The sequence below is a fragment of the Lepidochelys kempii genome, chromosome 8 (genome assembly GCF_965140265.1).
Source record: "Lepidochelys kempii isolate rLepKem1 chromosome 8, rLepKem1.hap2, whole genome shotgun sequence".
Taxonomy (NCBI): Eukaryota; Metazoa; Chordata; order Testudines; family Cheloniidae; genus Lepidochelys; species Lepidochelys kempii.
Window position 1 is genome coordinate 46,373,579 of NC_133263.1, and position 18,847 is coordinate 46,392,425.

Here is an 18,847-nt window from a genome sequence, read left to right on the forward strand (position 1 = left end):
GAGGCAAAAAAAGCATTGAGTACATTAGCTTTTTCCACATCCTCTGTCACTAGGTTGCCTCCCTCATTCAGTAAGGGGCCCACACTTTCCTTGGCTTTCTTCTTGTTGCCAACATACCTGAAGAAACCCTTCTTGTTACTCTTAACATCTCTTGCTAGCTGCAGCTCCCGGTGCGATTTGGCCCTCCTGATTTCATTCCTACATGCCCGAGCAATATTTTTATACTCTTCCCTGGTCATTTGTCCAAGCTTCCACTTCTTGTAAGCTTCTTTTTTATGTTTAAGATCCACAAGGATTTCACTGTTAAGCCAAGCTGGTCGCCTGCCATATTTACTATTCTTTTGACACATTGGGATGGTTTGTCCCTGTAACCTCAATAAGGATTCTTTAAAATACAGCCAGCTCTCCTGGACTCCTTTCCCCCTCATGTTATTCTCCCAGGGGATCCTGCCCATCAGTTCCCTGAGAGAGTCGAAGTCTGCTTTCCTGAAGTCCAGGGTCCGTATTCTGCTGCTTACCTTTCTTCCCTGTGTCAGATCCTGAACTCGACCAACTCGTGGTCACTGCCTCCCAGATTCCCATCCACTTTTGCTTCCCCTACTAATTCTTCCCGGTTTGCGAGCAGCACGTCAAGAAAAGCTCTCCCCCTAGTTGGCTCCTCCAGCACTTGCGCCAGGAAATTGTCCCCTACATTTTCCAAAAACTTCCTGGATTGTCTGTTCACCGCTGTAGTGCTCTCCCAGCAGATATCAGGATGATTAAAGTTGCCCATGAGAACCAGGGCATGCGATCTAGTAGCTTCTGCAAGTTGCCGGAAGAAAGCCTCATCCACCTCATCCCCCTGATCCGGTGGTCTATAGCAGACTCCCACCACTACATCACTCTTGTTGCTCACACTTCTAAACTTAATCCAGAGACACTCAGGTTTTTCTACCGTTTCATACTGGAGCTCTGAGCAGTCATACTGCTCTTACATACAATGCTACTCTCCCACCTTTTCTGCCCTACCTGTCCTTCCTATCTGTCTGGTGATGTTCTCCTCCTAATACAGCGTGGCAAGAAAATCCTCCGAATATTAATGACTAACTTGTTGAACTGGAGATATTTATGAAGTCATTGGGAGGTGAACTATCTGCTTTAATTACCTTTGGTAAATGAAATAACCAAACAATCATTCATTTTCTGATAGAGCTGTAAAACTTATCTGAAAAGTTTTCAAAATAAATCACTGTTTAAAAATGTATAGTGTGTACCTTCTAAAAATGAAACCTACATCTATCTCCGAGTTGTGAAGAATATGTATTAAGGTTGTAACAACAAGAATGCACTTTTATGTAGAAATCCATGATTAAATTGAGTCTTCCTGACCAGCGATTTAAATCAGATCCACCCTGGCAGGCTAGCTGAAAACTCAATGCTTTTCAAAAATGCTCACGTTTGTGGTGGTTGTGGAAAGAGGGTTGGATACTTTGCTTTTTGCAGTTGTGAACTGAAGCCCCAGAAGAGGCACTGCCAGCACCAGGAATTCCGTCAAAGTGAATACTGTTCCTCCCTTCCTTCTATAGTATGTGGTAAGTGAGGTACAATGCACTTACCGCTCAACAGAACATAACCTTAATTTCCTTCATCTTTTCTAAATTTGTCCCCATCTGATTTCCAGAGATAAATTCCTTCAGCACTACCACTCTCCTTGTCACTGAGGTTCATAAGCTGAAGGTCATCTTTGAATTCCCCCTTCTTCACACAGAACATATCCCAAACCAGTAATTTCTTCTACAATATTTTAAAGATCTGCAATTCCTCATAATCCCAACAGCCAAAACATGAATTAGTGGGCTGATCATTTACTCTTGATTACTGAAACCCCCTCTTCTCTCATCTCCCAATTCTGGCCCCACTATTCAAAAAGCACCTAAAGTTTTACTCACCCAATCTGCCCCTTTTAATGGCTCCTCCCTTCCTATTGCATTGTTTAGTTTTCTCCTCTCCTTCAAAGCTCCAGAGAACTCAACCTGACCACATATAAACTCAAATCTTACCCCACAGCTCCCGAACCCTCTGATCTACCAATACCACACTCATGCCCTCTTTGTCTGTTTCTGCCCACTTATGTGCCATTTTCTGCACTGTTCCCGATGTATGGAAATGCCCTCATATGCCAAGCCATCATCATCTTATTAAAATCCCTCTAAGATTAACTTATTTCAAAATGCCACGAGAAGGAAGTTAATAATAAAAAACCTTGGTTGAGCCACCAAGGTACAGCCAGGGTTTAAAGTGCCCTACCTCCACATGCCTTTCCAGCTATTTGCTATCCTACCCGCTTTTTGTCACACCATGTTTAAAACTAAATTTTAAGATCTGGACAGGGATCTCAGTTCTTAAAAAAGAAAACCCTGTCAACATGCTCACAACACTGCTGGATGCTGTAAAAATAGTGTACATTAGTAATGGAACACTTTCATTATTGCACTCTGGGTTTAAACACATAATTACCTTTCCAGTAGCCGCAATCATGCTGTGCTGAGTTCCTGCAGGGATCAATCCTCTGAAAGGCTGGTTTACTTGTGCAGGCCTAGTCAGATTTTGAGCCTGAGCCTGTGGTGGGGCATGCTGCAGTGGAGGCTGTAGGGACTGGGGTAGAGCAATTAGTGGCTGTCCTGTGGATCCAAAGTTGGGCAAAGAAAGCTGCGAGCCTGGTAAAGGTACAGTCACCTGGAGACAATAAGGAAATATCAGTACCACAGTACAAGCTTAATTACTTAACTATATCAAGATGGCTTTGACATTAAATTATATTCAGACTAAATTATATTTCAGATTAAATTGTATTTCTCTTAATTAGTGAAACTATCACCCAGAGGGATGCAGGCAAATCATCTCTTAATTTGTTAGAGACTTTATAATTAGTTCTTAATGCATTTGGATACGTGAACTTCAGAAACAGTTACAAATGCATCAAATTATAGGCTGGATCCTAACTGTACCATCATTTCAACAGCACTTCACAGTAATAAAGTAAATTAAACTCAACTGATAATTACAAGATAGTTACAAAAATGGCAATTTTTCGTCAAACACCTCAAATGACCAAGCTGGCTGCTGGGTATTGAGGTTAGACTTTACTTGCCAAAGAGTACACAGAAATGGAGTTTTAAGATTAAAAACAGAAATGGTGGACTGTACTATCCAACCACCTATGACACCTCCTTGTATTAACAGGGGTCACTGTAACCAAATGTGAACACTAACTGCTGGATGGAAGTGATGAGGACTTGAAAATATTAGATAGTCAAGTAATTATGTTAGTTTTGACATCTCCTAATCTGTTTGTATGATGCACAATCATGAACCCCTCTCCCATCACACACGAAAAATGTTTTGAGGGCCTCTAAAAGACTGACAATATTCTTTGTTCCTTCATTCAGTGAGTCAAGTTTAAACCAAAATTTACTGTAAGCAGCATAATATTGGTTACAAGTAGCTATTTCACCAGAACATCTGAAAACATTAAACAAATATGCATAATTTTGACCTCTAAAGTCTTTCATTTGGAGGGGATAACAACTTTTTAAGATGCTTCTAATCTACCAGACGATGGATTTTCCACTGTGTTTCAATAGGATTTAAAATATTACTCAGTTTTTGGAGGTCTCCCTCATTCATACGGTTAATGTTTGACAGACTTGTCATAAAATAGCCAATTGTTTGCATATGTTACAAATAAGTGTTAGGAACAGTTTATAAAAATCTAAACCTTAAGTTGTCAAAATGTGAGCCACTAAATGGTACTAGATTTGCAACATCCTACAGTGCTTGCACAAGACAAAATCAAAACAATTTTTTCTAATATAATCTTAAATTACTTGGAAATACTCTGGCACCACTTAAACTTCAAAACTGGGAAGTGCTACAGAGCTACAGGTTAAGACTAGATATACACATAAGTATGACAGACAACTGTGCAAACTATCAACTTTGCATATTTGGGGTACACATTTGGAAATGTGACTGGTCTCATAGGTTTCAGCTAGTCAGTGATGAGCCATATGCCATCATTAGCAAACAGGCTATTTTGTTTGTCTGTTTTCTAAATGCTGTAATTACTTGGCTCTCTGTGAAAGTGCTATTACCTCTGACTTGCCCCCACGAAAGAGAGCAGATACTTGTATTACTTAACTGTTATGTAGGGTGTTGCTTCTTTCATCATTAGAGCAGGGGTTCTCAAACTGGGGGTAGGGACCCCTCAGGGGGTCGCGAGGTTATTACATTGGGGGGGGGGGGGGGGAGTGGCGGGGCGTCACAATCTGTCAGCCTCCACCCCAAACCCAGCTTTGCCTCCAGCATTTATAATGGTGTTAAATATATAAAAAAGGTTTTTTTTAATTTATAAGGGGGGCGGGGTCGCATTCAGAGGCATGCTATGTGAAAAGTCACCAGTACAAAAGTTTGAGAACTACTGCACTAGAGAGACAAGGGTGTAGGAAAAAACTCTTTTGCTACTTAGACTTAAGTCATTAATATGAACTTGTATATCACTTTATTTTCTTGCAACTTGTGTCTCACTATGGTGGCTCTATTCCGCCAATTCTCAGGTATAGGATCATGATCATAATATCTTTATTTCCCTACTTTTAAGTATACATCAGAAAAAAAAACAGTCCATAAAATTAATAAAAAGAAATGCAATTTAGGAAATTTACCATGCCATAGTTTACCTGCTGAAGAGCACTGGGAGACTGAGCTGTATTATAGAAATTGCTCTGGCCAGGCTGTTGAACCTGTCCAGAATATAGACTTGAAGCCTGGGTGAGAGTAGCTCTGGCCTAGAAAGAAAGAATGACAAATTGCAATAGGATACTATTAAATTACTATCAATAACCAGGATTACTAAATGTTAAGAGCATGGAAATTTATTCTGGATTTAAAGTCAGTTCAATTCCAAAATTGCTACAGCATAAGAAGTTGGAAAATTAGAGACATTTCAAATTTGTGATGAAGCATCCATTTCTGTTTAAAACCATCCAAACACAGGACAGTGTCTTTACTGAAAAGTCAAGCCTTTATGTTTGTAAGCTGCAGAAGTATCCTCGAACTACACAGTTTGTTACAAGTGAATTGGAATGTTGGGGCACAAAACAGATTGCCTGGTAAAGATGGTGAAAAGGAACCATTAAGATTTCCTGTAATCTTGCATCAATGCTACCTAGATATTATAGAGCTGGGCATATCAGAATACAGATGAAACCCGATATTACAAAGGTCTTGGGATTTCATAAATTTCAGTTTAAATACAAATTTCAGTTAACAGATATGGATATTTGGCATCTCATCTATCGAAGATGGTTAGAAGCAGGTCTGAATAATATAGAGCCCCAAAGACTGCATTTTATAGTATTAAGGTAACAGAAAATTCCTCCAGTGTTCTTTACATCCTATCATTACTTGTTCCAATAAGTGATACAGACCTCAACTTGAAAAAAAAATTCTAACCTGGAGAAGATGAGTATCAATGAGCTGAGAGCCTCCTAGTCCTGAAGCTTGACCAAGCTGATGCTCATACAAGATGGGAATAGGCTGAGTGTTAGAAGTCTGCTGAAATGCAAGACTTGATTGTGCCTTGGCAAGTTCCTGGTGCTGCACTGCTGGGAAGTTGTGTAAGGCTGTGCCAGACAGAACTACTGGCGATGGTTGAGACAGACCACTTTGCATAAAAGCTTGCTGTGATCTACAAAAGAATAAGTTGTGTTATTAGGCTTTAGTTTGCATTACAGATACAATATATGAGAAACTGCCTTTGAAATTTAATACACAAATATATAATATTAAGAACAGAACTAGACCTTTATCGGCATTAAAATCAGAGAGCCAGATATTCAAAATGGCTGCACACACAACACATCCCATTGAAGACCGTATGAGCTGCTAGCTACTACATGTATGGGAAGTCAACTAAACTTCATATCTGAAAAAATATTTTATAAGTTATTTTAGTTTCTTTAGTATTAAAGTATATTAAACTATTTTAAGTTATATGAAAAATGTTGAAATTAATTGCACTGCCACATGTGAAATCTGTCTGCTTCTAGTTTTCAGTCTTTGTCCTGTAGCATCAGGCAGAGGGAAGTACTACAGAGTTTAGTAGCAGCACCTGAACATGAAAAAGTGTTTGGTTCTCTTGACCACAGATGACCCTAAGTACATTAATGCTGACTCCATAATACTTACCTGCTTAGTCGCTGGGTATCAATGGGTATTTTTAACAATGAATGTTTGGTATTATCTGAGACATTGACTGCTGGGAACAAGGTCCTTAATATTTAAATTGATATTTGGTTTCCTTGCACATTCTTCCCATACTACTCATTCTGGGTTTTCACACAGGAATACAGCAAAGCACTACCTAAAAGCCTCTCAGCCAGCAGTCAAAGACTAGAGGCTGCTTTCTTAGCTCATCTGGAAAAATCTGCCTTAGTTTTAGGCACAGGAGGGAGTCTCACTATTATGAACAGCTTAGAAACTGCAGAATAGGAATTCCACTCCTGTGCATACAGGGCTCAACTCAGCTTCATTAATGTCAATACAAAAGGCTCCCAATGAAACGCTAAGAGAGGCAAGAGAATCAGTTGTGAATGAAAGGATTTGTGGACACTGAATGTTAGTGTAATCTTTCAAATCTACTCTACAGAGTCTACTACCAATAGCCGCTGTCTCATGTTGACCACAACAGCACCCAAGGTTCTTTTGATTAAGCCATGTACGTGAAGGCTAACTTTCAATTTCCATGGAAGTTTTCAACAACATTCTGCTTGTCACAGAATTAGTGACATTTTGAATATGTGGAATTTTTGAAGGGGTAAAAAGGGTGAGAAAATAAAATGTATAATGAACTCTGGCTGGCAAGTTAACTAGGGAGAGCCCATAGTATTTCTAACCAGTAGCAGGTTTTACTTTTTTAGGTCATCCACTGGTCCTTAAGTTTTGTAGCTCATTTTAAGTCGAATCTCTATTACTGGATCTCACGTCTGAATTCACAAACTAACAAGGATTTTAAAGTTGCTATTAGACTTCAATGTTGGTCTGAAAAAGTGGGAGTGGTGAAAGAAAGGAATACTACAATGGACTGATCTAATTTGTTGCTTTTCCTTACTAAAGCTAAAACATTTACCTATAAGGTTGTAAGGAGGAGTTGAACAATTCCTGAGCCTGGGAAACAGCAGGTGCTGCTCCTAAACTCAGTTGGGCTTGGTGTTGTCCTTGTAGAGGTGCATAGATGGGGATGGGAATCTGCTGAACTGAAGTGGGCTGTAACAAAAATAAATAATTAAATAGTCAAGTGTAGAAACTGTCACATAAAAATCCTGGTAGCTGAAAACTGCCAATTCAAAACCATTAAGGAAAAAAAATGTACCTAACGTGCAATGGGATTTATAAAGCAATTAAAAGAGATTAAGAAGTAGTTTGACGTCAAACACAAAGGCTATACAGTGAACACATGACAACTTTCTAAACTGAAAGATAACTTAACTGAAGAGTTGACAGATTTACCATTTCCAAATAAGTTGTAGAAAGATATCACAGTTCATTTCTTGCTGAGGCAATGAACAGCTATTTAAAAGTTAATTTCCATCTAAAAATTTGTTATGATACAAACTTTAGACATTTGATTCTGATGACCAACAATAAAACTGAGAAAAAAACCCCAAAAATCATGCTCAAGAAATTCAGAACCATTACGCATGTGCAGTTGCTGTAATATAGCAGCGAATGAGAAGTCAGAGTGCGTGATGATAGCTGAGCAAAATATCTGTAGTATATTTATTAAACGTAGGCCATTCAGCTGTTACTTTTTTAAAAAATTGGCAAACATTTAATCTATGGACTACATGCTGCATTCTTAATACTTGATCTTTATTACTCATACTCTGAGCAACTTTAGTCAGATATTCCATGTGACCTGAGCACTATTTTTTTTACAAACCAGTACCGTAAGTCACTTGGACTTGATTCTCTCAGGCAGATGGATGGAGTACTTTAGAAAGTTAGCAGGAGATAAATCTAGGAGATCTAAAACACTTTTAAACCTTTTCCTTTACTCTTCTACAAGAGCTTTATATTTTTGACCTATATGTGGATCCCAGATTTAAAAACACCTAGATTCCTTCCTGATAGAAACTGACCATCACAATAGATTTATTGACTATTTACAGCAGAGTTCACATTCACTTTTCTTGTTACATACATGAGAATTACTGCATTTATGTGCACAGGTTTTCTTTATGCAGACAGCTGGTACACTTCATTAACTAGTTCACTTATTAAATTTCCTTAGTACCAAACTTTTGGCTATGGCTTTCAATAGTACGCAGAATAGGAACTCTGAGTTAGCAGACAAAGACAACAAGACCCAATGACAGGAAGTCAATCTAGAAGAATTCAAACTGGGAATGAGGGGAACCAACCACTGGAACAAATTACAAAAGGAGCTGGCTAATATATCATAATTGGAATTCTTTAAACAGAGGCTGGACCACTTTCTAAATGATATGTTCTGATTCACCCACAAGTTACTGGACTCATTAGTGTTCTTCCCTACTATTATGTAAGCAAACAACGTCCTCAACTGCAGGAAGGAAAACCATAGTGAGCGCTTCTGGTGTGAACATATATAGTCTTGTATGAAGCAGTACATTTCTGAGAACACAGGCTTCTACTGGAATACTGTTATAAAGAAATCTTTGTTCACATGAATGTTGACTGAAAGACCATAAAAGGCTGTGTACATGGTCAAACTGAACTATGATAGATTGCATTTCACTCCCAATGTAATTTAGTATTTACAGATCTCTTTCCCTCCTGCAACTATCAGGTCCACTCAAGTTATAACAGCTTTACAATGAAGGTTCAGTAAGATGAATCCCCAAATACCTGTGAAAGTCCTGGTTGAAAACCTTGCTGTTGAGCCAAGGAAGGTGGAGCCAGACGTGCATGCTGAGTGCTGAATAAGTGGCTTGTGTCCATGTAGAAAGCTGGGATCTGAGCTGCAGGACCTCAGGAAAATATGAAAATTAGTGTCTGAATGTAAAACATTTTCCTTCTGGGCAGATTTCCAAGTAGTGCTGGAACTGCAGCCAGAGAGGACATTTTCTATTTCATATTTACAAGTTAGATTAACTATTTGCCTGACTGTTAGCATTGGGGGTGGAGATCTGATGTGAGAAGAGATTTTCAGTGAGCTAGCGAACATGAGAGTTTTGTGAGGGAGTTCTCCAGGTGAAGGAGCAGCAACTACATGACCCTTGGGGTAAGTCTATTTTGTGTTTGCTTGCTTGAAGTTTACAGTGTGGTCTGTTTGGGGACTGTGTGCTGACCCTAGCAGCCTGCTAGGAAGGCTGAGAGCTTCCTAAGGAAGCTCTAGCCTGCCATCCTTGGATCCCTCATCCCTTCAGAATCTCTTGACAAGGGGGCAGAGCAAACTCATGGAAAACAGGGGTTTAAAAAGCCAGCACATAAGTGACCGGAGGAGCTAGTGAACAAGAGAAGTAAAGGGGACTTTTACAAGGGAGTTGAGAGAAAGAACATGAAGTCCAGATACATCTTATAAACATCCTTTAAACTTGGGCCAATAAAGCCTGCTCCCCCACAACCCCCCAAAAAACAAAACAAAAAAACCCCCATACAAGAGTACAAAGAATGTAGGCAGAAGTCCAGCTGCAGAGTGGGCTATCCAGTATATTGCCCTGAATGGAGCAGGTACAATTACCTGCCTTCTAGGCAGGTGGCATTAGCATGCATTTGGTGTAAGGAGCTCCTGGCTCTCAGAGATCAAGTACAGGCTCTTGAGACCAGAGTGGCTGAACTGAAGTAGCTAAGGGAGACAGATGTACATAGATGAGACTTTCTGGCTCCCTCCTGTCTGACAGCCTCTGGGCTGTTGAGAAGGATTAAAGTCTCAAAAGAGGAAAATTATCCCACAGTTGGGACTCTCCTTCCAGATGATGTCATGGTATTCTCTCACACGGAGGACACCTGATAAGAAGAAATAGGTAATAGAAATGAGGGCTTGGATTATTAGAAATATCGATAGTTGGGCTTTTGATGGGAGAACTGCGTGGTGAATTGCTTGCTGGATGTGAAGGCTGCGGATCTCTAGAGACATCTAGACAGATGTATGGGCAGTGCTGGGGAGGAGATGGTAGTCATGGTACATGACAAAAACTTCAAATCCAGACTCCAGCGAGAAACTGCTGAATTGGAATTCATTTGCAAATTGGATACAATTAACTTAGGCTTGAATAGAGACTGGGAGTGGCTAAGTCATTATGCAAGGTAGCGTATTTCCCCTTGTTTTTTCCTCCCCCCCTCCCCCTCCCCCTCCCCCCCAGACGTTCTGGTTAAACTTGGATTTATGCTGGAAATGGCCCACCTTGATTATCATACACATTGTAAGGAGAGTGGTCACTTTGGATAAGCTATTACCAGCAGGAGAGTGAGTTTGTGTGTGGTTTTTGGAAAAAGGGGGGAAGGGGGGTCAGAAAACCTGGATTTGTGCTGGAAATTGCCCACCTTGATTACCATACACATTGTAAGGAGAGTGATCACTTTAGATAAGCTATTACCAGCAGGAGAGTGGGGTGGGAGGAGGTATTGTTTCATGGTCTCTGTGTATATAATGTCTTCTGCAGTTTCCACAGTATGCATCTGATGAAGTGAGCTGTAGCTCACAAAAGCTTATGCTCAAATAAATTGGTTAGTCTCTAAGGTGCCACAAGTACTCCTTTTCTTTTTATGGTACATGTAGATACCAATGAAATAGGGAAAGGTACGAGAGAAGTCCTAGAGGCCACATATACGCCATGGTTGCATTCTCTGAAATTCTACTTCCATGCCCAGGCCAGTTAGGCAGAACTATAGTGTCTCAATGCGTGGATGAGACGATAGCGTTGGAAGGAGGGATTCAGGCTTATTAGGAACTGGGAAACTTTTAGGGAAAGGAAGAGTCTACAGAGGAAGGATGGGCTCCACCTAAACCAGAACAGAATCAGACTGCTGGTATGTGAAATTTAAGATTGTAGAGGATTTTCTAAACTAAGGGCTGGGTGAAAGCTGACCGGTACAAAGGAGCACATCATTCAGACAGACACATCCCCTAGAGGACGATTTATTAAAGGAGATTTTCTATATCCTAGTAAAGAGGAGAGGACAGATGTCAATAAAGTACAGGTAGGAGCTGAAGAGAAACAAACAGCCATACGAAAAAGAGATCCATTCAATTACTCACCTTGAAGGCAAACACCTAAATATTAACACATTTTATAAGTGCTCATACACAAATGCTAGAAGTCTAAATATTAAGATGGATGAACTTGACTACCTGATATTAAGTGAGGATACTGACATAACACGCACCGTAGAAACTTGCAGAATTATGATAATCAATGGGACATGGTAATACCGGGGACAAAATATATACAAATGACAGAGTAGGTTGTGTTGGTGGGGGAGTGGCACCGTGTGAAAGAAAGCAGAGTCAACTAGAGTAAAAAAAAGTTGGTGAATCAAACTGCACCATAGAACCTCTACAGATAGAAATTTCATGCTTGAATAATAAGAATATAGCAGTAGGAATATACTGCCAACCCCTTGACCAGCATGGTGACAGTGACTGAGAAATGCTGAGGGAGATTAGAAAGTTACAAAAACAGTAAACTGAGTAATAATGGCGGATTTCAACTATCCCCATATTGACTGGGAGCACATCACCTCAGGATGGGATGCAGAGATAAAATTTCTAGACACCATTAATGACTATTTCTTGGAGCAGCTAATCCTGGAACCCACAAAGAGGGGCAATTTTTAATTTGGTCCTGAGTAGCACACAGGATCTGGCTCAAGAGGTGAATATAGCTGAACTGCTCAGAAAGAACAACTGTAATGTAATTAAATCTAACATCCTTATGGGGGAAAAAATACCAAAAAGAAATCAACCACAGTAGCATTTAACTTCCAAAAGGGGAACTACACAAAAATGAAGAGGCTAGTTACGCAGACATTAAAAGGAACAGTGACAAGAGTGAAATGCCTGCAAGCTAACATTTTTTAAAAACACAATAGAGGCTCAAACTAAATGTATACCCCAAATAAAAGTAAGAGAAACAAAAAATGACACCATGGTTTAAAAACAGAGTAAAAGAGGTAGTTAGACACAAAAAGATACCCTTTAAGAATTGGAAATCAAATCCTACTATGGAAAACAGGAAGAACAAACTCTGGCAAGTCAAGTGTAAAAGTATAATAGGGCAGGCCAAAAAAGAATTTGAAGAGCAACTAGCAAAAGACTTGAAGACTATTAGTAAAAATTTTTGTTTAAGTTCACAAGAAGCAGGAAGCCTGACATTCAGTGTGGCAGGCCACTGAACAATCCAGGTGCTAAAAGAGCACTCAAGGAAGACAAGCATGAGGGAGATTCCGACATCCAAGCCATTCTTTTTAGGTGACAACCTGAGGAACCGTCCCTGATTGAAGTGTCAGTAGAGATGGTTTTGGAACAAACTGGTAAATCAAACAGTAATAAAAGTCACCAGGACCAGATGGTATTCACCCAAGATTTCTGAAGGAACTCAAATATGAAATTGCAGAACCACTAACTGCAGGATGCAACCTATTGCTTAAATCAGCCTTTGTACCAGATGACTGGAGGATGGCTAACGTGACACTGATTTTTTAAAAAAGCTCTAGAGACAATCCTGGCAATTACAGGCTGGTAAGCCTAACTTTAGTACCAGGCAAATTGGTTGTAGCTATAGTAAACAGAATTATCAGACACAGCTGAACAAAATCTGTTCGGGAAGAGTCAACATGGCTTTTGTAAAGGGAAATCATGCCTCATCAATCTACCAGAATTCTTTGAGGGGGGTCAAATAAACGTGGACAGGGGTGATTCAGAGAGTGTACTTGGACTATCAGAAAGCCTTTAACAAAGTCCCTCACCAAAGGCTCTTAAGCAAAGTACCCAGTTACGGGATGAGAGGGAAGGTCATGCCACAGATCAGACACTGGTTAAAAGATAGGAAAAAAAGGGTCAATTTTCACAGTGGAAACAGTTAAATAGCAGGGTCCCCCAAGAATCTGAACTCTGACCTGTGCTATTCAACATATTCATAAATGACCTGGAAAAAGAGTTAAACAGTGAGGTGGCAAAGTTTGCAGACAATACAAAATTATTCAAGATAGCTAAGTACAAAGCTGACTATGCAGAGTTACAAAGGGATCTCAAAACTGGGTGACTCGGAAAGAAAATGGCAGAGAAAATTCAATGTTGATAAATGCCAAGTAAAGCACTCCAGAAAACAATCCCAATTATACATACAAAATGATGGGATCTAAATTATCTGTTAGCATTCAAGAAATTTCTTTGAGTCATCGTTGATAGTTCTCAGAAAACATCTGCTCAATATGCAGACAAAAAAAGCTGACAGAACGTTAGGAACCATCAGGTAAGGGATATATAAGACGACAGAAAATATAATGCCACTATATAAATTCATTGTATTCCGCATCTTGAATACTGCATGCAGTTCTGGTCACCCATCTCAGAAAAGATATATTAGAACCAGAAAAAGTACAGAGAAGGGCAACAAAAAGGATTAGGGGTATGGAACAGCTTCCACAGGCTATGTTTACACTACCACAGTAAGTCGACCTACGCTATGCAACTCCAGCTATGTGAATAACGTAGCTGAAGACGACGTACCTTAGGTCAACTTACCGCAGGGGGTCAACGGGAGAAAATCTCCCATTGACTTACCTTACTCTTCTCTGAGGGTAGAATACAGGGGTCGACTGGAGAGCGAACTGCAGTTGATTTGGCAGGTCTTTACTAGACCCGCTAAATCAACCGCCGGTGGATTGACCTCAGAGTGTTGATCCACGCTGTAGTGAAGATCTGCCCATAGAAGGGGAGGGATTGTTCATCTTAAAAAAGAGACAACTGGAGGGGGCGGGGGAGGGCGGAAGGGGAGGAATATGATAGAGGTCTAAAATCATGAACGGTGTGGAGAAAGTGAATAAGGAAGTGTTATTCACCCCTACCCATCGCACAAGAACCCAGTGAAACAACAGGCAGCAGGTCTAAAACGAACAAAAGGAAGTACGTTTTCCCTATAACACACAGTCAACCTGTGGAATTCATTGCCAGGAGATGTTGTGAAGGCCAAAATTGCAACTGGTTTCAAAAAAGAATTAGAGAAGTTCTTGAAAGATAGGTCCATCAATGGCTATTACCCAAGATGGTCAGGGATGCAATCCCATGCTCTGGGTGTGTCATACAACCCCTGCCTTCCAGAAGTTGGACGACAGGGGATCTCTTGATAAATTGTCCTGTTCTGCTCATTCTTCTGAAGTATCTGGCTCCGGCCACTATTGGAAGACAGGATACCGGGCTAGATGGACCACTGGTCTGAACCACTATGGCCATTCTTATGTACAAGTGGAAGGTGGGTCCACCTGCCCTTTGAGCTTTTGCATAGTTATAAATTGTGCATATGCATCCTGAATCCCATGAAATTTAGTGGTACGGTAAATTCTGTGCAGACCTCTAAATGCCCTACTTCAGTCAACTAAGCATTGTGTGAAGAACACGTTAATGTATGCAATTTAAAGGAAAAAACCCATGTAGTTTCTTTATAGTTAGAGAAAGGTATCACTGAAGAGAGACACACTGCTGTAATAGTTTATAAAATTAGATTAAAACTAGAGATGACTACATTTAAACAAACAGATTTAAAATTAAAAAAATGCAAAGCAGGTTACAGAAGAAGGGATTAATACAAACATACAATACAGAGAAGATACAAACTTGTTCTATTTAGTGGAAGTTTCTTTTGAGTATGTTGGTCAATGTAACACCATTCCATACACTAGTGTATAAGTAGGTATGTAACCTACCCTCTAGTCATTCCGTTTTTGCTGCAGGTAGTAAAAATGGAATAGAGTATGTAATAACTTAGAAGTATATCACTAACTTCAGAAATAATTTCATCTGAGTTGTACTATGATTTTTTTTTTTTTTTTTTTTTAAAGTCCTACCAACTTGTTTAACTCCAAAGAAAACAAAGAACTGGCTAGCACCTCTCCCTTCCAACCTCACAAACATTATTACCTGCTGCAGACTGAGACACATAGACCTGTGGACTCTGCTGCTGCTGGGCAATGAGGGATGGCATGCAGCTTAGCTGGGAGAAGTGACTGGCTGAAGCAAGGCTGTTTGTCTGCAACTGTTGTGGTTTCACTTTACAGATATTAGGAGGATCTGAGGCGGTTGTAGACTTTGTACTCAGTGAAGAGGTAGTGTATGTTCCAGCTCCTGGATTGGGTAAAAAACACGTATCATTCAAAAACTTATCTTTGAGTAGGTCTGACAAAATGTTGGAAGCACTGACTACCACAGGCAAGGGTGAATAATAAAGAAGTACTTATATAGACGGCTGTGTGGCTGAGGTGCCAGAACCTTAATATTTCTTAACACATGACTGCGCTTTCTGTTCCAGTTATCCAGAGAATGTCAGTTCACCATAGTAAGAAACTTTCTTTAGTCACCTCAGCTGGGATTAGAGCACACATTCCCTTTAATGGCCACATGAGAGAAGATTTAATTGGATATCGAATTTTTTAATTGTTTACTACTTTTGTAAGCTATAGTAGGAGACAACACTTTCTCACTAATGTTTGTGCATAGCAGTAGTGAAACCTGTGTTATTTGAAAGTCTTGTGGGATACTTTCATATTACGTATGTTTGTATAGCACCTACCACAAAAAAAGTCCTCAGTCAGCACTACTGAAAAACAAAATCTGGAGATTTTCAGACAACTGTGGGAACTGGGTAGCTGCCACAGCTACTGGTTTCCCCAAGGCCAGCAGCATGAAGACTACAAGGTGGGAGAGAACAGCTATATTATACACAAATATCTGTGTAGCCAAGAGAGGATCTTCCTGAAGAGGAGCTTCCTAAACTGAATCTTCCAGATCCACCCTACTGGAAAAGAGACCAAAAACTCCTCTCCCCAGCTAGCTATGCAGCAAAAGCCTAGGGGAAATATCAGACCTTCCAAAAAGAGGGTTTTGGTAGACCATGGCTTGTACTGAACAGAACAGAACCTAATACGTAATCTCAAAGAAAGCAACGAGGTTGGCATGATCAAAGGGTAACAAGTAAACTGGATAAAGGGGGTGATGCAACACAATATGCAACGTAAAGCCCTATACCTGATAATGAAGTTGTAGGTGTAACTGATGCCACAGGAATAGGAGGCATTGATGCACTTGAGAAAGAGCTGTAAGTGCCGCTGCTTGGTGCACTGCTGCTGCTACTGCTTCCACTGTTACCTCCAGTTATGGGAGATGCTGTTGAGGTTATTGGCGAACTCTTCTCCCCCACATTTGGAGAATTCTCCCACGCTTTACGTGCGGACTCCATCTATTTAGGAAAAAAAGGAAGGTGGCTTTTTTATTTTTGTTTTTTTAAAAGAGAAACAGGTTAGCTATTTAAAAGATTTTAGCTCTTCAGTTAGTCCTTCTGTTAACAATTCATTTTAGTTAAAAAGGAAATACAGGCTACCGTGCGAGCCTCCTTGCTTAACATTTGATCACTATAATTGCACAATGCTATGTGTTCATGCAAAAAACCCACAGCCCTAAGTGGGAGCTCCCAAACAGCTCCAACTGACTAAGTAATCAACCATTTTAAATTTTCCGTATCCAAGATTAAATTTGCTCACACTGATTTGTCTCCCCACGAGGGGAGTGGGAGTTAGGGAAATATATTGTTTCATACATGCTTAAAATACCATAAAATAGGTTCTAAAATAAAAACATTCACTTTAAAATTAAATGGTTTTGATAAGTCATTGGTGCAAAAAGGTAAGAAATTGGACATAGCTGATGCATGTTTCAATGAAAAGTGTCACAACAGCAAGTTTCTACCTTTAGTATGATCCGAAACCATTTAAGGGAGTACAGACAGATCATTTTTGTCAAAAAGGTATATTTGAACACAATGTCCATTTTATTTTATAATTTTAATACAGGACTACACACCATATAACTAGTATGCTTGTTTCGCTGCATATTTTAAGACCTTAAAGAAAATAATTTGGAGATAAACTGTGCCACAAAGTGTCTCATGCCCACTACTCATGTTAGAGGAAAAAATAAATACAAAAAATGGTCAAATCCTACTTTCTGTAATCATGGATGTATGTAACCTTGCATAGCAACAAACAGTCAGGGTCAAACAGTCTTCTGAAGCATTTAAAAAACGTATTTCTAAGCTGTTCCACAAACTGATCTAAACAACCTAGTGGTTGACTGGAGCAAAAAATGACGATTTTAGCACTGTTATTATTTAACAGCAAATCTTGGAATTCCATGCAATAATTCTAGGGAGAATATTGAGGGACTATGCTAAACTGACAAAGGGAAGGAAATTTTACTATAAATTTTCGAACTAGACATGCCACAAACTTAAATCTTAATTATGGTCCATGAAGTTCTACAATGACAATGGTCCACATATTTAAAGTTGAGGGTTAGCCATTGAAGACTATGGGTTCCATGCTGCAATTCTTCATTTATCAGATTACAAACTGTTGAGGGCAGGAACTATTTTCATTTGGTCTCTTGTTCAGAGTCAAACTCATTCAGTGCTGAAAATGCACAAGTCTGATCAGACTGGCCTAGTCACTTGAATTGAGATGTAGCACTTTTTACTGAACAAGCAGTCTCTGACGGCCACACCTCCAATTAAAATGGAGCATGGCTGCAACTACTTCATTTTACAGAAATTAGGTCCGCATGCCCCTAATTTAAGTTATGTTATTTGTCTACACATCATAGAAAATGATGGAAAAACCAATATAACTTGTATTTAATTTCCATTGTTGAAGTGTAAAAAGACATCAGACAGGAGGAACTATTTCAAGATTTTTTTCCCCTCCACACAAGTGCTTTTGAACACTTCATAGAAAATATGTGACTTGACTACTTCCCTTTTTGGGACAGACTCCTCCCACAAACACATGCATTGAGGCCGAGCCTCTTCTAATAAATATATCAGATGCAGGCCTGGTTTGTCCACACACCCTTCCACCCTCACACCAGATGAATATTTCCCAAAGCTGTAAGGAAACTATATTCTTAATTGTAAATTAAACTCCTTGAAGCATTCACATGTAGTGTTTTACATGGAGCAATCTCTGAGCGAGACTAAGACCTAGCATCTGCAAGTATGGCTGAATGACGCTTTGTTCCTTGATACCTCAGAGTTCAGTGCCTGGATCTTGTGGAACCTTTCCTGTAGGGGAGCCACTGTCTCACCCACATGCTATTTTGATCCTGAGATAGACCATCTTCATAGGGAGAACAAGTCTGTCACAAACCTGGTAAGAACAGCTATATCTAAGACCTTGGATTCCTCAGCCAGGTTATATCACTATCATTACCTGTGTAAACACCATAGGGGAAGATGACAGACAGGTAGTTTTTTGAACTAATATTGGCAATTTCTGGAGACCAACAGGAAAAGTGTCTGTGACAAGGGTCTGACCAGAATATGTAAATAAGCTTCTGCCAGGTCCGTTGATGTTGGAAGGTCTCATGGAGTGGTTCCAGTGAGAGCAGAAGCAAAAGTCGCCATCCTGAATTTTGTCTTTTATCAAACGTATTCACTGTCTGTGACCAAACTGGCCCAGACTCCACCTGACCCTTTAACTATGAAGAGCATGTAGCAGAGTCCTGAACACCTTCCTTTTTTAGACTTTGTTTCCCTAGCTGTAGGATTAGGGCTCCTTC

The 18,847-nt window shown here is 39.8% G+C and overlaps 1 protein-coding gene across 15 annotated transcripts in view; it reads right to left on the minus strand.

The window, feature by feature from the left end:
- PRRC2C (proline rich coiled-coil 2C) overlaps positions 1-18,847 on the minus strand; it is a 115,217-nt gene that overhangs the window by 23,366 nt on the left and 73,004 nt on the right. For 10 of the 15 annotated variants that reach the window (XM_073356343.1, XM_073356348.1, XM_073356347.1 and 7 more), the window contains 7 exons: positions 16,265-16,475; positions 15,161-15,364; positions 8,929-9,050; positions 7,169-7,305; positions 5,494-5,728; positions 4,704-4,826; positions 2,497-2,715 (listed from right to left, as the gene is read on the minus strand). In XM_073356343.1, coding sequence (XP_073212444.1) covers positions 2,497-2,715; positions 4,704-4,826; positions 5,494-5,728; positions 7,169-7,305; positions 8,929-9,050; positions 15,161-15,364; positions 16,265-16,475 — 1,251 coding nt within the window. The remainder of the gene's footprint in view (positions 1-2,496; positions 2,716-4,703; positions 4,827-5,493; positions 5,729-7,168; positions 7,306-8,928; positions 9,051-15,160; positions 15,365-16,264; positions 16,476-18,847) is intronic. The other 5 variants (XM_073356352.1, XM_073356350.1, XM_073356344.1 and 2 more) reach the window with 3 other exon arrangements.